Source organism: Cydia strobilella, chromosome 5 (genome assembly GCF_947568885.1).
Source record: "Cydia strobilella chromosome 5, ilCydStro3.1, whole genome shotgun sequence".
Classification (NCBI taxonomy): Eukaryota; Metazoa; Arthropoda; class Insecta; order Lepidoptera; family Tortricidae; genus Cydia; species Cydia strobilella.
Genome location: NC_086045.1, coordinates 17,955,094 through 17,980,885, shown reverse-complemented (window position 1 = coordinate 17,980,885; position 25,792 = coordinate 17,955,094). Strand labels below are relative to the sequence as shown.

At 37.9% G+C, this 25,792-nt stretch overlaps 3 protein-coding genes across 8 annotated transcripts in view; 1 reads left to right on the top strand and 2 right to left on the bottom strand.

The window, feature by feature from the left end:
- LOC134741526 (cholinephosphotransferase 1) overlaps positions 1-14,449 on the bottom strand; it is a 28,334-nt gene extending 13,885 nt beyond the window's left edge. For 4 of the 6 annotated variants that reach the window (XM_063674333.1, XM_063674335.1, XM_063674334.1 and 1 more), the window contains exons 1-3: positions 14,087-14,449; positions 10,366-10,606; positions 7,040-7,198 (exon numbers count right to left, since the gene is read on the bottom strand). In XM_063674333.1, the coding sequence (XP_063530403.1) occupies positions 7,040-7,198; positions 10,366-10,606; positions 14,087-14,298 (612 nt within the window). In that variant the 5' untranslated portion in view covers positions 14,299-14,449. Of the gene's footprint in view, positions 1-656; positions 786-7,039; positions 7,199-10,365; positions 10,607-14,086 lie in introns of all 6 variants that reach the window. The other 2 variants (XM_063674338.1, XM_063674339.1) reach the window with 2 other exon arrangements.
- Positions 14,450-17,487: 3,038 nt separating this feature from the next.
- LOC134741476 (TNF receptor-associated factor 6) lies at positions 17,488-22,958 on the top strand. Its single transcript, XM_063674261.1, has 7 exons — positions 17,488-17,787; positions 18,312-18,457; positions 18,831-18,952; positions 20,269-20,453; positions 20,672-20,826; positions 21,434-21,688; positions 22,010-22,958. Exons 1-7 carry the CDS (start codon positions 17,746-17,748, stop codon positions 22,335-22,337), a joined length of 1,233 nt encoding a protein of 410 aa, XP_063530331.1. The 5' UTR covers positions 17,488-17,745; the 3' UTR covers positions 22,338-22,958.
- A 1,464-nt stretch (positions 22,959-24,422) lies between these two features.
- Positions 24,423-25,792, bottom strand: part of LOC134741474 (ankyrin repeat and BTB/POZ domain-containing protein 2) — a 41,518-nt gene continuing 40,148 nt past the window's right edge. Inside the window, exon 25 of the mRNA XM_063674260.1 lies at positions 24,423-25,387. Within this exon, the coding sequence (XP_063530330.1) occupies positions 25,190-25,387 (198 nt within the window). The 3' untranslated portion in view covers positions 24,423-25,189. The remainder of the gene's footprint in view (positions 25,388-25,792) is intronic.

Here is a 25,792-nt window from a genome sequence, read left to right as displayed (position 1 = left end):
CGTGAGATCGTCGTCATGTCCGTATGTCAGTTTATTTTGTTCGTCAGTGCCTGTGAGCGCCGTTACCCATACGTTAGTTCGTCCGTAATTAAATTCACTCGTCCATATATTTCAACGCGAGTTTGTTCGTCCAAATATGTTCGTGAGTGTTCGTAAATTATCCATCTGTATGTCAGTCCGTAACTTAATACTTTTTTCTAAGCTAGTTCGTCAGTCCACAAGTGTCAGTGAGTTCATTAATTCGTGTCACAGTCGCAGTCCGTCTTTTTGTAAGCTTTCCTGTTAACCGATTTTTTATGCGATCTTAAAGGGGCCCACTGATTATCAGTCCGCCGGACGATATTAGCCTGTCAGTTAGAACAAAAATTTGAGTTCCAAACAACTGACAGGCTGATATCGTCTGGCGGACTGGTAATCAGTAGGCCCCTTTAGTCTGCTTAACGTTTGTCAGTACACATAGAGTCTATCTATTACGAATGTACGTCAGACCGTCTGTTTACCTGGCGGGATTATGTATTAATCATATCAAATCAAAAGTATAAATTTTGCTATAAGTAGTCCAAGATCAATGTATGCGTCAGCGTGCTTTTCGTGGCCTCCGAGTGAGGTCATATATCTCCCTGCCTTGTCCGGAGTAGACAGTAGAGTATGCTCACAGCGACGGTAGAGCCGTTCTTGCCGACGCCGCCGCGCAGGATGGCGGCGGCGAGCGAAGCCAGCGTGAGCGCCACGCCCGCCACCGCGCACAGCGCCAGGCTGTAGCGCAGCTCCACGCCGCCGCCGATCTGCACCACCACACCGTCGTCTCTCGAGAGTCACACGTCACCCGCTCCCAGTGACCCCGCGCACCGCGCACAGCGCACAGCGCACGGATCAACACTTCACGCACCAAGTCTTAGGGCCAGTTGCACCAACCATAATCACTGATCGATGTTGTCAGATATTCCAATTATTTTGTACTAGTTGTACTTTGTTTTAATAGTCTGTATACTTTTAATACATTTCTCAGTGCAATTAGTACTTACTGTAATAATAAAAAAGTATTATGAAACTACACCAGAAAACGCGGGGTGAATAGATAAATTATTAAGTTTTTCTTTCAAGTTCCTGTAGAAACTACAATTTTACGAGCACTCGGGACGATTAACTGACTGAGATGTGTTTGCTAGCAGATGGCTAAATGTGTGTCGTGAATGTCTGAAATACTGTGAGATGATGGATGAATGATAGTTTTTTATTTCTCTTGTTTTCTATTGTTTGACATGAAATTGTATATGTAGTTGCAAATTCACTTGACATAGGTTTTTTAATTAATATTAAGTATTTGCATGACTAAATTTTATTTCAATAATTATGTACCGTTTCGCTATTTGCATGTATACATTTGCCAGCGCTTTGGTACAAACTGTAATGCTGTGTAAAATATATTGTAATAATAAATAAATAAATAATACTATTTGCCAATAGAGTATGAACATCATAATAACTAAAGCCCCTTTCTTGTGTCTATCGACCCCGTTTTAAGGATATGGAGAAAATATGTAGTAGTGGGTCAAAGTTGATTTCAAAAATGCAAATTTGAAGAGGTAACCAAGACTCAAATAATGATGTCAAAATTATTACTTTTATCATTTGAATTTTTGGTGAAAATCGTCCTTGAAGTTGAAAATCGTCTCATTTCACCCCGGTTTACGGTACAATCTAGCGAACGCTTTAAAGGTCACAGACGGTCTGGTGCGACCGACCCTTATTAGGACGCTTCCTGGAATGTCTGAATTGAAGCGAAGCTACGATACCTGGGACTTCGTGCGTGAAGTGTAGGCATTTAACTTTGTATGAACCTAGGCTTGTTAACCGGCGTATTTCGAATTCGCTCCAATTTTTTTTTGAAAACGCGCACATTTAAAAAAATATTCTGACCTAAATTTACCTGTTCATTTACTGATTAGATCTGAATTGCAGATATAGAAAAACTTATCATACAAAAGGCGAGCTTAACAGTATAGAAATTGTACCGGTATCCGAGCCTTAGTCTTTAGTATAAACGCAATCTCTTAAAACGTACGTTCCATGCGACTCATATCGTAGACTTTAAAAGATCTTTCATACATATGAAAGATTATTTATTCACCTCTTGGAAAATCACAGACAATGTTGGCTTTTGACCAAACACACCTTCATATGTGACTAGGCACATATCTCTTATAAAATAAACGCAGCTTAACGATGGTTTACGACGCTAATTGTCTGAAGCTTATGATTTCATACAAAAATGTAGCGCTATTTTTAATCACAGATATTCTGATAACCTTCATTTCTAACATTTTAAGTTTATTTTCGGTTAATAATACATTGTTATATTAATTACTTACTTGTTTAGATTTCTTAAATACTTTTCACCCAGACATGAAAAGTTATTTTAGGGATATTAATTTTTTTTTTAAGTATGTTGATCCTTGCTTACACGTCAATTTTAAGAGCAATACATTTTATGCGAATTACGTCAGTATCTGACACATCATGTATTAAACAGGTAGGAGCCAGAGAGAGATAATAAAATAATAATGTATTGTTAGCCGGTACTGCAGCACTTTCTGTGTGAAATGTTACATTTCACCTTTATTTCTATACCTCTCGATTGTGTTATCTAAAAAAAACCTTTTAGTTGTCTATGCTAATTGGGATCTATAAATTAATTAAAAGTGTTGCCTAACTTTTCATAAAACACTTTTCCTACGCACTCAGTTAATATTACTTTATATACCCATACTAATTAAAGATAGTAACTACTTACGATAATGGCTCCTCTACACTATCGGCGATGATAGACGATGACTGACGGGCACGATAGTGTAGAGGGCATACTCGACAGTCCCCGCCAGTCATCGACTATCATCGCCTGCGACCCGTGTGTTGTCAGTTTTTTGGGCACGCATCAAAGGGAATCGCCGGGTAGTTGCGTTGTACAGGCGATCATGTGGATGCTTGCACGATGATCTTGCCGATGATAGACGATGATACGATCAACGAACATCGCCGATAGTGTAGAGGAGGCATAATATATTCTTAGTCCGACAGAGTAGGTACGACTATCGTCGTGAATTGTTAATATTAACTGATTTCATGTGGGTATTTTTAAACTAACCCTATTTTATTTTGGATATGTATTATAAGTTAATATTTTCGATACACACTTTATACCAACTATATTATTAGATTTAATAAATAATTAAGATTTTTTAGAAATAAAAACAAGGACATAACACAAAAAAAATCCAGTGATAGCAATGATGCGAGGTTGACAGTACCTATTAATGTCCAAATTTTAATTCCTAAAAAAAATTGCCAGATGTAACATTACGATTGTAAGATTTCGCATGTATATGGAGGCGAATATGGGACTATATTTTTATAAATCCACCCCACCCACTATTTCTACCGCCATATAAACAGACGATACCCTCAAGACGTGAACACAATTAGTGTATCAGGCTTTATATTGCTATACCCTTTTTGTACCGTCTGTTATAATATAAAAAATTTACCTTCCAATAAAATTGTTATTATGTGTTCCGTTCTACGTCCAAGATCTTGATTGAGAGCGTAACGCCGCCGTTGACCGATAGATGCCGCTAGTGCCTATGTAGTCGCTTCGCCTTACGCCATGACGTAGCTTCCGCCACTTAATAAATAGTTACTACGCGATGTAATCATTAAATCGTCTAGGAATCTATCCAATTAACGATATTTTGGCTTAAGCTAATCGGCAACATAAATCTTTCTTTATAGACGATTATCCGCGGATCGAATGCGATTTCGAATAAGAAGTCTCACAAATGTTTCTTCTGATTCATAATTAGGGTCACAGTTTAACTTCTCAATTTCCTATAATACCTAATTGTAAAGAGTTACCGTGATCTCATGGGTAGCAATAATATGCGTATTTATTTCCTATAATGCATAATTGTAACGAGTTACTGTGATCTCATGGGTCGCAACGCTATGCGTATTTACTGTTTCTATGCCAGTAGGTGTAGCCCTAACGCTTGCGCGCCCGCTGACTCGCCACCAGGAGATAATGAACAGGTCTCAATCAAGATCTTGGACGTAGAACGGAACACATAATATAAAATTTTTACCTTCCAATAAAATTGTTATCATGTTTCCTACTACGTCCAAGATCTGAGTAATATCTTCCTGGTAGCCTCTATGTACTAACGGTACTTCTCCTCAACAATGTCATGGCGGCGAGTCGTAGCGCGTTGGCAGCTCTGTTTGCAGGGAGGGGATGCGGAAGCTACGTCATGGCGTAAGGCGGAGCGACTACATAGGCACTAGCGACATCTATCGGTCAACGGCGGCGTTACGCTCTCAATCAAGATCTTGGACGTAGAACGGAACACATAATAAGTAGCGACTATGAACTTTTCATGGTTTTATTTAACGGCATTTAGAAAAGACAATTATCATTTTATTTCAACGGAACTTTAAATATGCAGTCATTATTGTTATGATATTTTTGAAAAAGTTAAAAGTAAAGTTACATCCAGCAACAATATAAATTAGACACATTGGAAACACTTAAAACGGACATCCCGATTCATTTTGCTGACAAGTGAAACACACACGTTACCTAACTGACGATTCTACATGTTTACAAAGTGCTAATACAAATTTGAACTCAAATGGGATTTGTGATTTGACAAATCAGGCCGGACCTACACTTGTAAGTTTTACTCACGTAAGTTACTTACGCGAGTAACTTATGGTGAATTTCCAAATGTAAACACCCTCGTAAGTCGCTTATCATATTTTTTTCGTGGTTACGGTAGTTGTAAAAATTGTAAGTGTAAGCAACCTTGCTCACGGAAGCATTTCTCGACTTATCGAATTGGATCGGGAAAGTTACTTACGTCGTAGGTCTTTGCTGTGAAATAGTTTAAGCAAACAAGAGTCTGTTTGCCATCTGAAGTGGAAAAGCTAATTAATTTTTTTTTATCATATTTGTGATTATTATATGATTTTGCCTAAATATGATATTTTATTTAGACTACAAAAATTAAGACTATAAAAATCAGATCAAACAAACTTAGTTCATAAATCATTAAGACGAATCAAGTGGACGACCGCCCCGAAACTGTCTTTCCATACAACTATAGTCCCCAGTTTCCTCTCTGGATATTAACATTTTAGAAAATATTTTGATTTAATTTGTTGTATCACCTCAGCTATGTACTTTCGTTTGATTATTTCGAATTTTTAATTATTTAGTTAGGAGCATTCAATTTTTTTTTATGGAATTTGTTTGAAACATTAATACAACTCCGGAAAAAGTTGTGAGAAAACTGCAAAACTTAAGAGGATAATATATAGCCCATAGCTAAACTCGAACTTCGAAGTGTAACCAGGACAGGAGTCCCTCAGCTGGTGTAACTGCCTTTCAAAATGTTGTACTCTTTTTGAAATAAATGGTGCTATCTTGTACCTACAAGCAAAATTTCCAAATTATGTCGGATTGACCAAATTATAAAATGTATTTATTTATTTATTTAATATATAATATTAGCACTAACAGCTAACATGTTAACATTCAAATTACATTTATATTTACTTTTTAGCTTATACACTATATTTCATAATTATTTTCTTTAGGTAGGTTAATTTATTTATAATTTAATTTATTAGACTTAAGGTATAACTATGTTTATTGTACTTATGTTTAGTGTATATGTTTGGTAGGTAGACTAGTAGTTAACAGTATAATTGTACTAAAAGGTAATAGAGCTTAAAAATTGGTTTCGGCAGGTAGGTACTCCATTCTTAACTCAGAAAAATAATTGGAAATGGACCTTGTTCCTCTCTGTTTTCCATCCAAGCTTTTACCCAGCACTATCTTTGTTTGCTACTTAGACTTTTTAAAATAATATTATTCAGCTTCTAATTTGACTTTACGACATGAGATGGCATTTTAAATTCTGATTTCGGTAAGTGTGGTGTAAATGTGCTTGTTATAATTTACGTAAGTAAATCTCACAGAACTTTTGTAAGTTAAGTTTGTAAGTTACTTACATACATTTTACGTTAGAAACTTACAAGTCTAAATCCGGCCTAACGTAAGATTTTGGAGTAAATGTGAAACACGAAGGAACAAAGTTCGATGCAAAATGGAAAGAAAAAAGATCATGAACGTGTTTGTTCGCTGTTTCATGTTGACAATTTGAGTCAACTAAAAATGCTTCGAGATGTATTAGTTACTTGTGAGACAGTTCCATTTCTAAATTCGCATATAAGGTATAGTCTAGCTAGACTGAACCGATAGAATGCATGAATAGTATAAACAAATCAAGTTACCTTTATTATTACGAGTACGTCATCTGCACTGTTTTTTAACATATATTACGCAATCATAAATTTATTACATTCATCTACCTTATACCTAGTTAAAAATTATAATTATAAATATTTCATTACATAGCGAAAATAGGATAAAGTGAATTCGAGCAGGCTTGAAGCTCATTTATTCTGGTTAGGAATAAAACAGCAAAAAGAGGGTCAAAACTGATGGTATTCCTGACGTACGTAATTCCAACATATTTGTTTACTATATTAAACTTTCTATCGGTCCAGACTTAGAGGCAGCGAGTGGTGTCACAAACTACCTTTAAAACTCATCATAACGCAACATTTTCGCCTATCCAATAAATTGTCACTTCATTTTATACTAATTTTATTGCCAGGTAAGGCTTTTTTAATGTAAGGCGTATTCGGGGAATGAGTAACTGGTAAAAAGATTATATTATGATAGTAACTGCCTGTGATTTTCGAAATTACCCGAAATATTAAGTGCTTTTAACAAGATTACACCGTTTTTTGTGACACCACAAGCTGGCCGCTCTACCATCATTCGAGAATAGGTGTAATCCGAGCGCCACGGAAGGCACGCTCGATGCTTACGTCGACCTGCGCCAATCTCTGGCGGCCAGCGTCAGCGTTCCGTGACCGACGCGTGAGTGATGTTAAATCAAAGATGTTACATTACCTGCGTGGACCAGAAGCGGGCGCCGAGCGTGGCGGACACGAGGTGGATGGCGATGATGGAGTACTGCGCCTCCGTGACGTCGATGCGACCCATACGCAGCGTGCCCGTCACGTACGCCTGCCAGTGCGCGCAATAGAACAACGTCATTGCGCAGAAGCACTGGAATAATCATAATCATCATTTATTAATAATACAAAATTACCAATTACAATTATTAAGTATTTATTAATAATACAATAATTAATATTCGGCTACCGAATATTCGGCATGACATGCGAACATTTTGAGTCACAATTATTATAAAAACTGTTCGCCAACAAACCACAAAGTTTGCTAAGATATATTTTTTGTTAAACAGAAACAGAATAAAAATAAAATATTTTGTAATGAACAAATGCTCAAAAAGGGCCTTCGTTTATAACAACTTTCCAAGAATACATTTTAAAAATTAAATATACCTAGTTTTTGGTTATTTTTATTGTGTAATTTTTCTTTATATATAGGTACCGAATATTCGGCAAAGTGGTCGAATAGGCCGAATACCGAATAGTTGCCGAAAATTCGTGGCATCTCTAAAAACAACTGCATAAATAGGTGGTTCCGGTTTAGGTAATAACCAAACACTGACTAATACATTTGGCGGCCAGCCAGGCAAGTTTCCAAAGCACAGTGATTTTATACCAAGCAGTTTTTTATTTTAATTATTAGTTTTTAGGTTCCTCTTAGAGTCTGTTTAAACATTTATTAGTGTATATTGGTGCGAGGTCATACATTTGCTACTAAAATGTGGTTTAGGTAAACATATTTTTTTATTAATTGTGCAAAATCTACTTATTGGCGAGAAGCGTCTTTGATAACTTTTTAGGTACGTCCAATCCGTCCAGCCACAAGGTGGCAGACCCTGTGTGCACTGTGCAGCGTGGCAGGACAAATGCTGTCATGTAAGTGAAACAATATAGTACTATAGTAGTGCTTATTAAAAATAAATAAGGTTCACCAAAGGTCAGTTAAGAGTGTTGCTGTTAGTTTAGAATTTTATGAGCGCGGTCGCTAACATTGAGCTAACTCCCGTGTTTTTACATGTCGGAATGTTTTGTTTTTTGAGTTAAAATGCTGGTTGATGCCGTTTATACTGCGGCACTGGCATCTGTGCTTGGCACTTGGCAGCAAGCCGCTGAGAAATTTCCAAAAGCGCTGTATTGTGTAACGATCATGCTTGCTAAACTGTCTTTAAAATACACTGACATTTTGTCCAAATCCCTTGTAACGTAGCGTAGGGTCAGTGTATAGTTTATTCAATAGGTATGGTATAAGGCCTGATTTCCTCCTACGCTGAAGTCGGTCGAGCCGTACCGTCGGAAGAAAAATCTGCCACGGACGTCAGCGTCGCTGTGTGGGGGCCCATAGAACATTGTGTTAATTCGTACGCTCGACCGACATCAGCGACCGATGTCAGCGTAGGAGGAAATCAAGCCTTACACGTTTTAATCCAATGAGCGCTAATGACGACACGTTGTCGTTGCACTGTGGCTCTACGAAGGATTTTCGCTCATACTTACCGGGAAACCCATGTTATCGGCTACGGCGTAGCGCTACGGCCGTAAGTTAGGGATGACGAATATGTTAAGATAAGCCTAGCTTGCGATTTCATAACGTCTATCTTATATTGTTTACGTATAGTTATTTACGATACAAGTGGGGAAAAGAGGAAATTCGAAACGAGTGGCGATAAATTAAAACACGACCGCAGGGAGTGTTTTAAATCGACACGAGTTGCGAATTACCTATTCGCACGTGTATCGTACAACGTTTTACAGTACATATGGCCCTTTAAACTTTCGACATATGCACGAAAAGTGCTCTTTTACGCACTAGTGCGAGAAAGTAGCACCATATGTACTGTAAAATATATTTCCTTATCTATATTCCATTCACGGCTGTGTGGTATTTTCTTTATTAGGTACTTTAAACTTTTTACTACCCGGTAACTGCCCACATTCGCATTTTAGCGATTTGACTGCCTGGTAATATTTAATTTTAATGGTATCCGTGCCAATTACCAGTGCAATTATTCGTAACATTTTTGTATAGATACTAGAGTTTAAAAAGATAATTTTTCTACATATTGTTTATTGCCCTAATGTATTTTAATAGCTATTTATGCAACAAGTGCGGAAATCATCTTTACGGACGTGTATCATACAATGTTTTACTATGCATTGTGCGAGTAAATAAAAAACATATCATGGCAAATAAGTTTAATTATTAAAAGGAGTGTTTTAAATCGACACGAGTTGCGAATTACCTATTCGCACGTGTATCGTACAACGTTTTACAGTACATATGGCCCTTTAAACTTTCTACATATGCACGAAAAGTGGTCTTTTCCGCACTAGTGCGAGAAAGTAGCACCATATGTACTGTAAAAAAAAATTGAAAACAAAAAGCACTAGTGCGGAAAAGTAGTACTTTCCGCATGATATGGCTCCGTAGGAAACGCACTTTTCGAGCACATGCATTGTAAACACTTTTATTAGATTCCTTATGTCATAAGTCTATTAACGGCATGTGGAAATGACCGGCATACAATAAATACATTTGCTAGTAAAACTTGCATGCTATTTACGCCTTCGCATGCCTATAGCTAGTATACTTGGAAATTTTGTTAAAGACAAATAAAAGATATTCTAAGTGAATTTAGAAATGTATCGTATTACTACTAGCAATAGATTGTGGCTATTCTATTACAATACAATACCAATATTCTTCATTGCACACCAATAACCAAAGAAGCAGGACACACAAATTAAGCGTCTATACTAATGACTGTTAAGAGAAAAATAAAAGAGCAGAAGGCGGATTTCGGTGATTATTGGAAAGGAAATTTATGCCTGTAGCCGTCGCGTACGTTCACACGTGCCGATTTTGAGGCTACCTGCGATACCATCATCATATTGCATGCCAGAAAATCAAATGTTTTGCATCAGGCGGGCCGTATGCTTGTTTGCCACCGACGTAGTATAAAAAAAAAAGAAAATCTACTCGTATTCCAGACACAGGCATGCCAGTAAACGTGTAACTACACAAGATAATTGATGGCGTATGCTAGGAACTGGTATGCAAGTGTGCCAGATACCAGTCATGTGTATTTGCACCATAGGTTGCTTACTTTGCGGTTGTTGATGCGGCGCGGTTCATAGTGGAGCCCAAACGCGCGGCAACAAGTGTGTATAGGCCATAGATATATGAAAGGAACTCTCATCATCTTCCCACGGCTCACTTGGGGAGCTTAAGGTAGGGGATATGATGAGATAGATGACTATTACCTGGAAGAACATCCACGTGGGGTACTCTCCCAAGTTGACGGCGGTGCAGGCGCCGATCGCGATGAACACCGTGGAGATGGAGTCGCAGCCGTGGTCGAACAGCTCGCCCAGCGGCGACTGGCTGCCCGTGCGCCGCGCCTGCTTCCCGTCGATGGCGTCCAGGCTCTGGTACACGAACACGCCGAGCGCGCACACCAGGCACGCCCACCGGGGCGGGTCTGTGCGCGCGTCTGGGCTGTACCTGCAACAGGCTTGTATTTTAAACAAACTGTATTTTTTAAGTTGTAAGATGTAATGTTTTGAAAAAATGAGTTTCTTGCTGGTCCCATATTGGGATACACAATTAAGGAGGGATTAAAATTTTCTCGGGTCAGAGGTGTAGGGTTAGATCAGAGCTGGCATAGCTTTATTTGATGTTCATAAGGACGTTGTAATATGCCAACTAGAAAAACAAACTACCTATATTTTATCTTTATCTAGTATTTAACCCCAAGCACCTACCTACCACTAAGTTATCTACCTTCTTTAGTGAAAACAATAATCCTGATCTGATTTCATCTTTTATTCTATGAACACTTAGCGTCAGATGCTCTGTAGCAGTCAAAGTGGCCAAAAAGTTCGGTACACCATATATTTAGTATAGTTTACCGAACTATTTGGCCAGTTTGACTGCTACAGGGTATCTGACGCTGAGTGTACAAAGAAAACCGAGACTTGATTAAATAGTAATCAGATTTGATGCCTAATCACAAATATTTATTTTTTTCTCTTTGTAGATAAAATAAAACATAAACAATATACAACAAAGCAAAAACAATGGTTGGTGCATGAACAGTAAATAGGGTTGCCATCTCTAAAATTTAATAACTAGGACAAGACGCCTGAAAACCCCGGATTTTAGAGCTCAGAACCCGGACATGTCAACAGGTTTGTCGTGTCGCGGTGCCGCGTGTGTTGCGGGCGGCCAAAGACTTTAAACTTTTGAACCCGGACTACAAATGAAGCCCGGCCCAGACGGATGGCAACCCTAACAGTAAAGCATGCGGTTCCAAAACCAAGAATTGTGTAGGTATTCAAACCAGTCACACCAATGGGTTTCTGTAAAACTATGTACAGTCAAAGGCAAAAAATATCGATTTCGATTGTCTAAGGTATAAGAGCATACACATTTTTTTAAACTTTGGGCCCTTACACATACATATTTATGCCCTTGACTGTACAGTCAATACTTTACTTTGTCTATTTTGAATTGCAAGATTCTTTGTATGTTTATAACATTATACTTATGAAATAAAACTATGAAAACGGATTATATCGCGTATATTGAATTTATAATTCATCCCGACGTTTCGAACTCTTTACAGCGTTCGTGGTCAACGGGTGACTGAGGAAAAATTACAAAATGCAAAAATACCCACATACTAAAAAAGTTTTTATCGCGTATATAATATATATCTTTACTTGAAAAAAAAAAAAAATAATAATAATTATAGTGTATAACTAGCCTTATGAACCGATTTTGCATGTACAACCAGCCTTAAAGTTTGTAGTCTATGATTGTTCATTATTTTTTTTTTTTTTTTTAGTATGTGGGTATTTTTGCATTTTGTAATTTTTCCTCAGTCACCCGTTGACCACGAACGCTGTAAAGAGTTCGAAACGTCGGGATGAATTATAAATTCAATATACGCGATATAATCCGTTTTCATAGTTTTATTTCATGAGTAACTATCGCGGTAACCGAAGACAATATTATTAACATTATACTTGTTTGTCTATTAACAATGCTACCAAACACTTGCGACACCACCACTTATTTACTCTTTTGTTAATGTAAATAATTGTTTTGACTTTGAATACATTAACTCGATAAGCAAGCAGAGAAGCGTTACGTGGCATGGGTACCAGGACACCAGGGATATAGGTCCGCAACCGGCTCTTCCTATGTCAGCAGATGTCACGAAGGGTGTAATAGAGAAGGGTGTAAAAGAGATAAAAGTACAGAGAGAATGGAAAGAAGAGGCTGGATGCAGACAGTCGAAGATGATGATTAAAGGTATAGATCACAGGACAACCAGATATCTTCTGAAACTAGGTAAAAGCAGTCTGAGACTTCTGACAGGTATCATTACAGGTCACAACATACTCAACAGACACCTTATTATTTATTTATTTAAGCCTCTATTTTTCCTTAAATAGTTTTACATAGTAAAAGTTTTCTAATATTATTGTTTTTCATTTTACTATATTAAGGACCCCTGTCGGGTATAGGCCTCCTCCATATCTTTCCACCTTTCTCGGTCTTTTGCCCTGATTAGCCAATTTATTTATTGACTACTACTCAACAGTCAACACATTCACTGCCAATGTTTTTATAGTGCTATGCTTATAGCAGATTTGAGCGTTTTCTGCTTTGTAGAGTCCACCAAGAGGGTTCCCGACCCACAAAGAAGTGGACTTGTCAAAACAAATCATATCAGCCATGAGCCCCATCTTAAGGAATCTACTAGTAGCCACTGAAGAGTTCTACAATCCATCATTCATTAGATAATCTACAATAATGTACATGATACCAGGTACCAGATATTGTATAGTCTTCTGCATTATATATCGGCACTGCTTTGAAAAATCTCGTATCACACTGCTACTCAAAGTTGAAAGGCAGTAATTCTGTATCAACGGTGGAAATTTCAAATGTCGTTAGGGACATATGGCCATGTCCCTTACGACATTTGAAATTTCCACCGTCGGTATGCATCCTATACATAGATACCACATTTTTCTTTTGATTGACTCAAAGTAGTGCCGATATGTATATTTGCAGTTTTAATAAATAAAACTGTAGTCTTCATATAAAACACAATTTTTTAAACAAAACTGACATTAGGTGAATTTCAGACCAGAATGCAATCAGACACATTACTCTCAACTCGCACAAACACTAATACACTTAAGTCTACCAAGTAGCACAAAGGTCTCTGTACTCTCTGTGTCAGCTTGGACAAAAATGCTTTTGTATGTCTGAATGTTCTCCGCTACAGGTTACATTTCTCAACCGATTCGAGAGAAATTTTGTAAGCAGGTTTGATAATTATTATATAATATTTTATTGTCGGTTCACTTTTTGGAATGTTTTCAAAATGGCAGAGCCATGGGGATTTGCACGGTCTACAGCTCACAGAGCCACTAATTATAGTTGAATTACTCAGTACATTATAAATTTTATATAAGTATTACCCATGATGTTTCTTGCAATCAAAATGTCTTAAATAGACAATAAAATGTTCATCAACAACTTAAATAGTTATGACTGTTGTTTTAGTGAATTAACCACATATTTCTTTGCCCGTCACCTATCACCTAGACAAAATCAAACAAACATCAAACATCTGATAGAATCAATCCTAATTACTTTTGCTACCTATATCAATATAATACCACAAGAGATATATCTTGATTACTCATGTACACATTCAATTACGCCAGGGACATGAGACGATGTCTTGTAATGTATCTTATCACGAATGGTCCGAGATAACCGACCAATCGTACGAACACGATACCCCACAGGCACCTTGTGTAAACAATAATCGAAAGCTCAAATCAATGAAACTGAGATATTGGCACGCTAATAAACCACTCAAGTAGGTTAATAGAAAGTGGCCAATGCAAAAACGAAAGTCGTTCCGCTAGCTTGACGCTAGAACTTCCTCGCACTTACCAGATTAATATGAGTGTAGTGACGATATTAACTATTAATCCTAATATTGTAATGAGATTCGGCGCAAGCCATAGCGGAGTCTTCGACACCAGCCAGCACCACCAGGGCTGGAGCCATGCATCCAAAATACTGCTACTCGTACACGAATATTTGTGTTCACTGAGTTTTTTTAATTGTGCGGCATTTAAAATCCTCTCCTTATAGAACTGCATTTTCACTGTCACGACATTAAAACTTAGAACTGCACTGAACTAGTTACACTTAAACTTTGTCTTCAACGATCACGATCTTTTAATAAAAGCGAAAAATACGCACGACGTTCATTATCACATCACACCATGAGATGAGATGAGTGTGGCATTGGCATAGCATAGACAGTATAGACACAGTAGAATATTACTTTTTTTAACCACGGCTAAAGTCCGCGTTTTGCAAGGTTTTGACGTTTGCCAGACACAGACAGTAGGAGAGAGGAGACAAAGAGTATAGTAAGTATATAGGTAAAGAGAGCCCTCTTGAAGCATTTTATGGAAACTCATTTGAAAGCGCCATCTCTGACTTCATCCTGAAACTAAGTATGTATGTGTGAGTGCACAACTACATATGCATCCATCCATACGTACGTGTACTTTCGTTCTACATAATATTAGGAGTACTTGGTCGGTTTACAAGTAAATTATTGGTTTCTTGTAACAAAAATCTTATTGGTTACAAGAAAACAAACAAAAAAAAAACTTGTAAACCTTCCAAGTAGACCTAATATTATGTAGAAAAGGTTTAAAAATAATAAAATAAAAATTGCCAGACACAGACAGTAGGAGACAAAGAGTATAGTAAGTATATAGGTAAAGAGAGCCCTCTTGAAGCATTTTATGGAAACTCATTTGAAAGCGCCATCTCTGACTTCATCCTGAAACTAAGTATGTATGTGTGAGTGCACAACTACATATGCATCCATCCATACGTACGTGTACTTTCGTTCTACATAATATTAGGACTACTTGGTCGGTTTACAAGTAAATTATTGGTTTCTTGTAACAAAAATCTTATTGGTTACAAGAAAACAAACAAAAAAAAACTTGTAAACCTTCCAAGTAGACCTAATATTATGTAGAAAAGGTTTAAAAATAATAAAATAAAAATAAAAACCTAACAATAAAATAAGTATGTTTATTGCTTTCAATTTGGTATACAAGATAGTAAAGCCGGTGTAAGTACTTGCAGTATCTGATTTTCTTGGAAACAAAAGCTGCATCAGCCTCGTCTTCTGTGACTTGTATCTTAGTCTGACCTAGAACTCTTTGGCGTTCACATAACTTGCCAGGTTCTCAACTCCTTCTTTGACATTAAGAGCTTGAATTGAAGATATTCCGGAGGTAAAGTGTCCAGGATCATACACATTTGGAGAATTTCGGTTTGGTCCAGATATTCTTTAAAATTGACACATGAGTAATAAACTAATGATGTGATTTGGGTCTTTCTTGTAGCTGATGAATTTCAGGCATAGGTTGTATGTCTCAAATATGCGCTCTCTAATTCGTCTCAGATGCCTTTGGCGGGATCTAATCGCACGAATCTTTGCAGTGACACCGAACATATTTTTCGTAAACAAATTTAATATTACCAATATATTTTCAAAGTGTTTCATAGGTAGGCTTGCTTCATTTTTAATCAGCTACCACTTTAGAATTAATAGAGAATAAATATGCTCATATATCTGTTTACGACATTTATTTTTGTCTGACAGGAAACAACCGTTGTTAAGGTAACAACATTGTCAACATTATAAATAAAGAAAGGTCTTGACAAAGAGTTGTATGTGCAACCTTCTTAATGTTGTATCCATGCCAAAGAGTAGTATAATATCCATGCCCTAAAATTATATCCCTTTGTAGTGACATCTAGTGATGTAGTTTGCATATTCGGAAGTCAACTTTACGCAAAAGTAGGTTGTTTAGAATGAATTAACAGAAATCGCTGCCATCTTTATTAACTTAAACTATATTTCTAGTGTCCCCCCCCCCCCCTGGTAGGAGACCTAGCATTACATAGATTAGCTATACGTGTGCGCCCGTGAGGGACAAAACATACGCAATGCAACAATATGATTGGTCGAAAAGATTTGTAGCCCACCATAAACCATACTAAATTTACGGTAGGGAATAAAAAAAAGTGAGACTGTGACAAGGACAAACAATAACAGCGCTTTCTCTGCTACTCCTACTGAAAGATACATGAGACTATCCCGTTCGGTCATTTCCCCCCTACCCTCATGACCAATCCAGTTATACTAGATTCATAGTAGGAGAGTACAAGTGTGACGTACTGAAAAGAAAAATTCCTACTGATGACAAGGCAGCACTGATGTCTTTGTAGTCTGTGCAAGGCAGTATGGCTTAAGGGCCCTCCACACTCATGCGCGAATCACGGCGCGAAGCCGCGATTCGCGCATGAGTGTGGAGGGCCCTATAGAGTATGGATGGTATAGAAACGATGCCAATCTCTTAGTATCTTCTTAGTAGTTTGTGGTTCTGTCAGCAAGGCCTATTGACTTCCTTGGAAATATATGACCCTTTATAATTGCGCATGTGTTGTCCGTTTTCAAGATAAAGTTGCCAGTAATTAACATAAAAATATTTTACTATAGCAACATTGCTCCCAACTGACAACTTACAACTTTGGGAACAAATAAGTTATCTTTATGAAATATTTTGCTATACAACCAGAGCGCTAATAGTATAAACGAACTTTTGCAAGGGACACTTTTTTTGTATGGAGTTATCGTTCTTCTCCTAGTGAGTATTATATTCTTTGGTTCTGACCCTCACGGGCGCACGTAATGAAGGGCCCTCCACACTCATGCGCGAATCGCGGCGCGAAGCCGCGAACGTAAGTGTGGCGCCGATTTCGCAGATTGTTCACGCCTTCGCGCCTAGTTCCCCGTTTTTTGTCGGTTTATTAGCCCACGTCAAAGGAGGCGCGAAGCGCGAACTGGCAAGACTCCACATTATACACTATTTTGACTCATATGTGGCAAGATATAATAATTATTGTATTTTACGGTTTTACAACGAAACAAAATGGAAATATAGCTAAATCACGTATGATGCCATAGATAACTAGCAGTTAAGCTCGATCAGCTGATGCTTCTCCGCCAACTTGGCGAGAACCAAAGTGCGAAATCGCCGTGAAGTTTGCGAGTGTGGAGTCATACGTCAACGTCGCGACATGTTCTCTCCGCGAAGTCGAGCCGCGATTCACGCACATAGTCTGGAGGGCCTCTAGGTTTGGTCAAAACGTAGCGTAAAACGGATCTTCTCAAACGTAAATGTCAAAATGAACTTTTGATTTGATAACTCATTCTCGAATCTCGATTATGTCATTGCTAACAGCTAAAGTAGCCTAGCCTCTTTTTTACATATTACATTTGCAGTTAGGTTTTTTGCAATTATTATTTTTGCTTATTGAGAAAAACATTTTAAACTTATGTTAATTTATCAATGTCATGTCATGTTTACTTTAATGTAATGTGACTCAAGTTTAATAAAATAATAGCTTGTTTTGTAGTTCTAACTTCAAATTTGATTGAAATCGATTTAAAACTGATGTAACGGTAGATAATTTATTGTTTACGACCAAGTTTCTTTTTTCATCAAGCCATGGATACGCCAAGAACAAAAAATGCTTCAGAAGGAATTGCGGTAAGTGATTATTTTAAGGAAATCCAAATTGGAAACCTGTGTTAAAAAGTTACGAGTGGTTACAATTTGTAATGTATGTCACAATATCGTATTAGGTAAATAAATTTATAAAACATTAAAGATACAAAAATATGTACAAATACCAACATATCCCAAATCCCAAAAAGGGATCCCTTCCAGATAACCTTAAATGCAAGTTACGTTATAACAAATCAAAACTAATTGTTTTCAAGACACTTTTTCCCTGCACCTTCTAAGATATTAAGCAATCCCTACATTGCCTCAGTTAAAACCACGGATTGTTACCGGTATAACTTAAAATCAAAATATCACGTAGCATTCGAAATATTTCTTTGATATTGTAGAATAGTATTTACGTAAGGACAATGAGTTATCAGATCACCTAAATGAAATGGAAAAATATACAATATACAACCGAGATACCGAAATTGAATACTGGTTAATTTGTATGAAAAATATACCGGTATTTGATCCCTGGTTAAAACAATCACTGGTTTTTACAGCCAATGGGCATATTATCCTTGAATGAGATGGTAGCAGAACCTGAGTCGAGGTACGAGTGTCCCGTATGCCTAAACTGGCTTCGCGACCCGGTGATCACCACTTGTGGTCACAAATTCTGCAAAAGCTGCATAACTTCATGGTTACAGTAAGTACTTTTTCATTTTATTAAAAGCCATTGATATTTACCCTTTGTAACTTAGAGCATTTAACAACCGGAGTGGATTGAACGAAATCACAAAACTAATGAAAATGTGTTTGCATGTCATTGCAGATGAAAGAAAATGTAACATTCAGTATAAGTAAAAACTAAAATGTTATAAATGGAAACGAAATGTTAAAAAGTTAAATAATGACATCTGAGGCTACCTTTTAACCGTATTTAACAGAGGATTTTTTACAAAAAAAAAAAAACAGTTTCTTTTTCAAACATTTACCTTGTATATAGAAGTAATATAGGACCTACTTATTTTAAATACATGAAAACTTGAGCACAAAATTCACTTATCTATTCTTTACAGAAATAGTGGACACTGTCCTATAGACAACATCAACCTGAGCATGAAAGTGGACATATTTCCTGACAACTATACTAAGCGGGAAATACAAGAACAGAGGATGTCCTGTCCCTTTGCTTCTATGGGTAAATTAGCATTTTAACTTTATTTATTTTTATTTTGTAAGCGTGTCTTATATTCACAGACCTCAACTACTGGTCGGAGCACATGATATAATCGAGGTGACTGCACATAAGCGCACCCATACAAATTTATTATGGGAGTGCAACTACTTATTTCAGTTGCTTGCACAATTATGACCGGTAGTCGAGTAAATTGAAAATGTAAATAAAAATTTAGCTTTGAGTGTGTAACTGGGCTATTATACAGGGTGTTCGGCACATGGTTGGACAACGGACAAACGAAAACACCTGCCAACCCCTGTATTATAATGTATAATGTAGGTATTTCAGTATTTAGTACTTACCCATTTCACTAGCCTTATTTATGTTATTATGGGACTGATTCAATTTATTATTATTATTTGTATCTCCTTGGATATCACGGGTCTATAAATCCCGGTCTTTTGATAGGCTTGCGTGGGGATATAGATCCAACACGTAGAGGCCCCTTGGAGAGCTTTAATGTCATGTAGAACGCCTGCTGGAACCCGTTCACAGGCGCAACAATAGACACCCATGAACCGGTCGCAGCAGGCATTGGGACTATTGCAGAAAAAGTGAACAGTATACTGGTCTATGGATTGAAGTTTGGGTGGACAATGAGAATGGGCTATTGTAAAGAACTCCGGACACCTGCCATAACAATGTTAATACACGTTATCGAGGCAGGTGGTGACTTGCCGCTGACTAGATGGGCCCCTGAAACTGCCGTCGTGAAGACGACCAGGAGCAACACCGGTGTGAGCGGCTCAGGGGTGTCGAGAGGTGTGCGCCGCTTTCTACCCAGTGGCTGTTAGCAGCCACTGTGCCAACTCGCGTCTTATGCATCTTTCACTTCCACCCCTGGAGCATATAGCTCTTACGACTCCCCTCTGGACGGCCAATGAAGGCAAGCCAGAGCTGAGAGTCCTGCGGGTCCCCTTGGGGTCCACTCCGACCGACGAAGACACGCCGGAGACGGAGACCCTGACCGACTCTCTGGAGCACTCGGGTCCGTGGGGTCGTCACTCCCCAACAGCTCGCCACAAGCTGCCCTAGAGTACATCTTATTATTATTATTATTATTTGTAATGCAGGCAGGCAGTTTAAACAACTGATAATGCCTGTATCCAGAGTCATAAACCAAGTTCTCAGTGTTGAGTAGAATTTGCTTTGTGCTTATCTAATTTATTCTTAAACTCATTGACACTTTGGGCCGCTACTACATCCCCTAGGACTTTGTTCCAAGCGTTGACCACTCTGTTGCTAAATTTGTGTAAGATTGTCATTTTTTTTTCTAGGTTGCTCAGTAAAAGTGACCCCATTAGACTTGGACGCGCACATAGCCTCCTGTGAACACAATCAGCCTCAGACCTCCAGCCAATGCGTGCCATGCTCTTTCCGGGTATTGGGGTGTAAGGAGCAGTTCAGCAGCCAGGAGGAGGCCCAAGAGCACGTTAAGAGAGACACCATGACGCATTTGAGCGTGAGTACATCCTGGTAGCTCGACACCAAGGGCATCACCAGGGGAGGGTAGGGGCAGCTGCCATACGGCCATCAGTCACCACACAACATAATTATGGTGCCATATAGTGCCTTCTAGTTTGGCAGTCAAACTCGAGGGGCACGATTTTTTTAGACTACACCTCATCCGTAATCAATAAAACACCTTGGAAAGAACTAAACAGTCACTTTCAATTCCAGTATCTCGTGAACGCTTATTCAGAGATGAAGATAACCAACGACATGTCGAATGCGAACATCGACCCGAAAGAGCAGGAAGCCATGGTTCTGTGGGCGCCAGACAAGGACGGCGAGAGCAAGCCCCCGTCGCTCACTAACGCAAGCGCGCTCATACGGTAAGATATGTAAGATTACGTTTATTGGGAAAAGGATTTCCGTTTGCGCTTACCGGAACCGCTTCTTTAACAACTGTTCTTTTGAGATAACGGTTTATGCCAAATACTTTCTTGTCTATCGAGCCAACTTTATACTTTTATAGTTTTGCTTGGAGTCACCCTTGCAATATTATTAGTCTACATAGTTTCCGTGAAAAAAAATTATGGCATAATCCCTTAATTAAAACATGCAAAATCTCAATATAAGCACTACAACCTTGCGTTAACCTCCTAATAAATATAATAGGAAATTCTACAAAATAAAGAGGAATTCTAGTTCGGTCATAAAGTATTTATCGTTGTAAATTCTGAGCATAGAATACTAGGGAGAAGGCAAGCCGCCAGTGTCAGCGTCGCAGTCGTAAGCTCAATGGTCATACACTGCCGCTAGATACACACACAGTGCCTATATTTTCTTTGAAATAAAGTGTGCATAGGACAGCTGTCATTTGTTACAATTTTGGCACTTTTTAATGTATAAAAGTGCCACTAACTATTGTAGTTTTATCCTTACACACTGTACTTTACAATTTTTATAAAACAAAAACAACCATTTCCTCGATTTCAGAGCATTATACGAACGAGTAGTAGTATTGGAGCAAAGAAACCGCGAGCAAGACATCGTAATAGGCAATATCTCGAAGCAGCTTTCCGCTTTGACCGTCGCCAAACGAAAACAGAACAACGAAATGCTCCTACGATACTGCATGGGCAACTATATATGGAGGATCGACAATTTCAAAACTAGGTTGGACGCTATGCTAAAGGATCATTCGAAAATGCTGTACAGTCCAGGGTTTTACACCACGCCTAATGGTTACAGGTAATTTGAGCATAATCGAATTTAAACTATCGTGAGACATACTAACTTTAATGCTGGCACCACACTTCGTTATGTGTTATTCGTTATGCGCGTTATTCGTCCGAATACGACGAAGTGTGGAGGGCTTATTCGTCTGTATTTGCCTTATTCGCACGCATAACGCATAAACGCAAACTTGCCATAAGAACGCTCTGACAAGGTTTTCGTGTAAAGATACAAGCAATTTTTGTCCTTATGTTAAGGGACAATGTGGTACCTTTTGATTGAAAACGTCACATATAGAGAAATTATGGTTTTTGTTGTCACACTCATATTTTTTAGGTTCTGCGTCCGGCTCAACATATCCCCTCAGAACCCGCTCTGCTTCGCCCTGCACGTGCACCTAATGAAAACTGATTACGACGAGTGCCTCGAATGGCCCTTCAACGGGCGCATCTCCTTCTCCATGGTGAACCAGTACGAGCCGGAGCTGACGCAGCGGGACACGATGATGTCCAACTCCAACCTGATCGCGTTCCGGCGGCCCGCGGCCGAGATCTGCCTGCGCGGGTTCGGCTACACGGAGTACGCCGTCGTGAGCGACGTGGTCAGGAACGGCTTCGTCAAGGACGACTCTCTCGTCTTCAGAGTGCATATCAAGTGTGTATGACACGAGGATTGACTTTTTGGTTCTTTACTTTTGTTAACCTTTTCAACGCCAGACGGCGAAGGAATATGCCGTGCCCCGGACGCCAGGCGATCGTGATTATTTAAGCGAAATTGAACTTTACGGAGCCCCGCGTAAAGTCCCTATTGCATTGGCGAAGCTGAGGGCTGTGGCCGTCGTTGGCGTCCTTGGCAAGACTTTCCGATGACGTCCACAGCCGTATAGACATGGGGAAAAGCGTTACATTTTGATTGAAGAACCGGTCGTCCCCTTTCCTCTTAATTTATAACATTCCGTTTCAGACTATTGTTAAGTGTCGTATACATACCTACCTAGTATTATAATTACGTGAATCTGTTAGTAATAAGATTGCTACGTGTTGAATCGTATAATACAGTGATATAACGGTACCGTCCTTGTAACATGTCCGTCCGAATATTGAATTTAGTGTTTTATACTTTACATACAAATATGTACTTATTTTGTAGCCATATGTCATAGAATATTACATTATTATTATACATTCGTTTTATTTTATAATTTCTTATTTAATTCATGTTTTATCGTGTTGTTAGATGTGTAAATGTACTTATGCTGTTTTTGCAAATCATGATTATATAATAAAATAAAACCATTATCAATATGAAATAAAACTATGAAAACGGATTATATCGCGTATATTGAATTTATAATACATCCCGACGTTTCGAACCCTTTACAGCGTTCGTGGTCAACGGGTGACTGAGGCAACATTATCAATATGTTTATACTTTTATTGGTATGATGGTATGAATATCTTACAAAACAACAAAGTTTGCCTTACAGATACTCTTCATAGTAAAATACAGCTTAGCATATATAAAAATACATCTACAAATTGTTGTTATTTATATCTATATAGTCTTACATAAATTACGTTTTGGTTACACGCAAACCTGTGCAAAATCTGGGGGCACGGCAGGGCCCCCGCCATTTCGAGCAAAACAAAGAGGCACGACCGTACCATCCTTTTCTCGAAGCCATTTAGGCCATTTTCGACGTCCTGTAATTTTGTGTTGGCTAAAGCTAGAGAGCCCTGAATTTTCAGTGACATATACCTAGGGCATAATATGGCCTACATATATTCCCAAGAACATTCAATGTGAACTTGTAGTTTAAGAATTATTGCACGACAAAGTTCCTTAATTTTGTCACTGACACACTCACTCACCGATCATCATAATTCTAAGGCACTTCTAGCCAACCAACAAGCTTCAAATTTTAAACATAAGTAGTTTTTAGCTTAACAAGCCATAAAAACCCTACAAATATTGCAATATCAGCCACGTTTTAAAGATTTAGGAACTGCGTAAGTAACTTTGTAGTCCCATAATATAAATATATGTTATTACAAAGTTACTTTTGCAGTTCCTACAAATAGTAGGTAAAGTAAAGGTCTAAGATGTACGATGTGAGTATAGTATGGTATGGCTATGAGTATGGTAAGAATGTGAATATGGTATAGGTTCATACCATACATATGGCATTCATGTGCGGGTATGGTGTGGGATGGGGACTTGGGTATTGGGTATTGGTGGGATATTGGATGAATACAAGTATAGCTTGGTATGGCCATGAGTATTGTACAGGTATGAGTACGAGCTTTGAGAAAAGTGGTAGCTGACGTACAAGAAGTAGTACCCAAAAAGAAGGACTGCCTACAAAAAGAGATCAGGTCCCATCAAAAACATTACATGTAAAAAGATGCCTGTCTCGCAAAAAAATTCGGCCGCAGAATATTCGGCGCTTCAGCCATGAAAATAAACGAATACTCATTCAGTATTCGGTCATTACCATTGTTACCCATTTAATTGGTAAATTCTGCCTGGAACAATATAGGGTCGCGCGGTCGGCTGGTTTTTTAAAATGTTAATAGTAAAAATGTTTCATTAATGTTTTAGATTAGAATATAAACTCAAAATAAACATAAAGCTTTATTTCAACAATAATTACACTTTTTATTACAGACTTACAAATTGCGTTAAATATTATTATTTTAATGATGTTTTTTTTTATTTCAAATTCTTTTCATGTTCAATTAAGTTTTATAGTAGGTACTTGTTCCTTATAAACTACTTATCTACAAAAAGTCTCATTACAGTTACTTGTGTTTTTGATAAACTTCGAACGGAACCAAAAACTAAAAGAACCAAAAAGGATTTTTTTTAAAGAGGACATTCATTTTTAAAATTAACATGTTGATAAGGTATAGGAAAAAAAACCAGTACGGATTTAAAAGATTTACGGATTTAGAGGGGCGTTAAAACATGATGTTGTGCTATTTAGTGTCAATATGCATATTACCTTACGCCCCTTACGTCATTGTATATGCTCAATACTATTTTACATAATTATTAGTTTTCACCACACCCGCTCCTAAAGGGTCTATTCTTCTAAAACTGATGAGAAAGTTGCATTTAATCCACAACAGTGGCAAAGTAATTAGATGCAAATGTTGAGTTTATCCTCATGATGGCTGGTGGAATTGACTTTTAAGTGATGATTTTGAATTATAAAATATTTAATAGCGTCAATTTGATTTGTAATGTTTTACAGTAAGTATTTTCCTCGCGTTAGTGTGGTGAAAAATGTTGTATTGCACGCGGTAGGAAAGTATTTTTAAACCTCGTGCTTTGAACCCTCGCGACGCTCAAGCTTCTACTTTTCGAACTTTAAATTTTGGAATCTTTCTTGCTCGGGTATCGGAATATTAGCACGAGGAGCTAAACAACAACTTTGCCCCCTTGTGAACCAAATAACGATTATCTTATTTTAAAGATCATAACTTATTTGTCGTTGTCGAGTGTTGCCAGTTGCTATCTGCTTTTAGCCTGACTCTTCCTAGCCTCAACTCTCTTCTGCAGGGTAGTAAGCAGAGCGCCCAGAACGTTGTGGCCGGGCAGTCGTTTGCCGAAGAGCAGGCGCTTCACCGAGTCATCATACGTTAGAAGAGCTACCATGTTCTGTAGCAGGAAACCTTGACAGTATTCTAGAAGCTGCGTTGCTCCATAAACCTGGAATTCGAAATTAATCAAAATGAACGAGCAGTTTTCACAAAAAGTGGCAGATCTAGGATTTTGATTTGGGTGGGGTTTGAACCCAGTGACGGTCATCATCTCATTACAGAATCTATCACAGAAAATAGACGTTTAAATTCAAAAGAAAAACTGAATGGCCATGAATAATCTAATAAATGAACGTTCATTAAAAGGAAGAACAAGAGCATAGAGCAATTTAAATTGATTCAGCATGCTTACACTATTTCTTACTAAAACACTTGTATTATAAGTAATATCAGTAATACGTGTTTTAGTAAGAAATACAAGATATAAAAAAAATATAAAATTTAAGATAAGATATTTATGTTAAGATATAAAATCTCAATCTTTCTGCTTTGCCCTAAGGTTGACTGGTAGAGA

What these genes read in the sequence shown, in the direction of transcription:
- LOC134741476 (XM_063674261.1), top strand. Translation starts at nt 17,746, where the DNA reads ATGGATACGCCAAGAACAAAAAATGCTTCAGAAGGAATTGCG. An exon ending in ACACCATGACGCATTTGAGC is followed by an intron (nt 20,454 to 20,671) that starts GTGAGTACATCC and finishes TTTCAATTCCAG; the next exon opens with TATCTCGTGAACGCTTATTC. An exon ending in AACGCAAGCGCGCTCATACG is followed by an intron (nt 20,827 to 21,433) that starts GTAAGATATGTA and finishes CCTCGATTTCAG; the next exon opens with AGCATTATACGAACGAGTAG.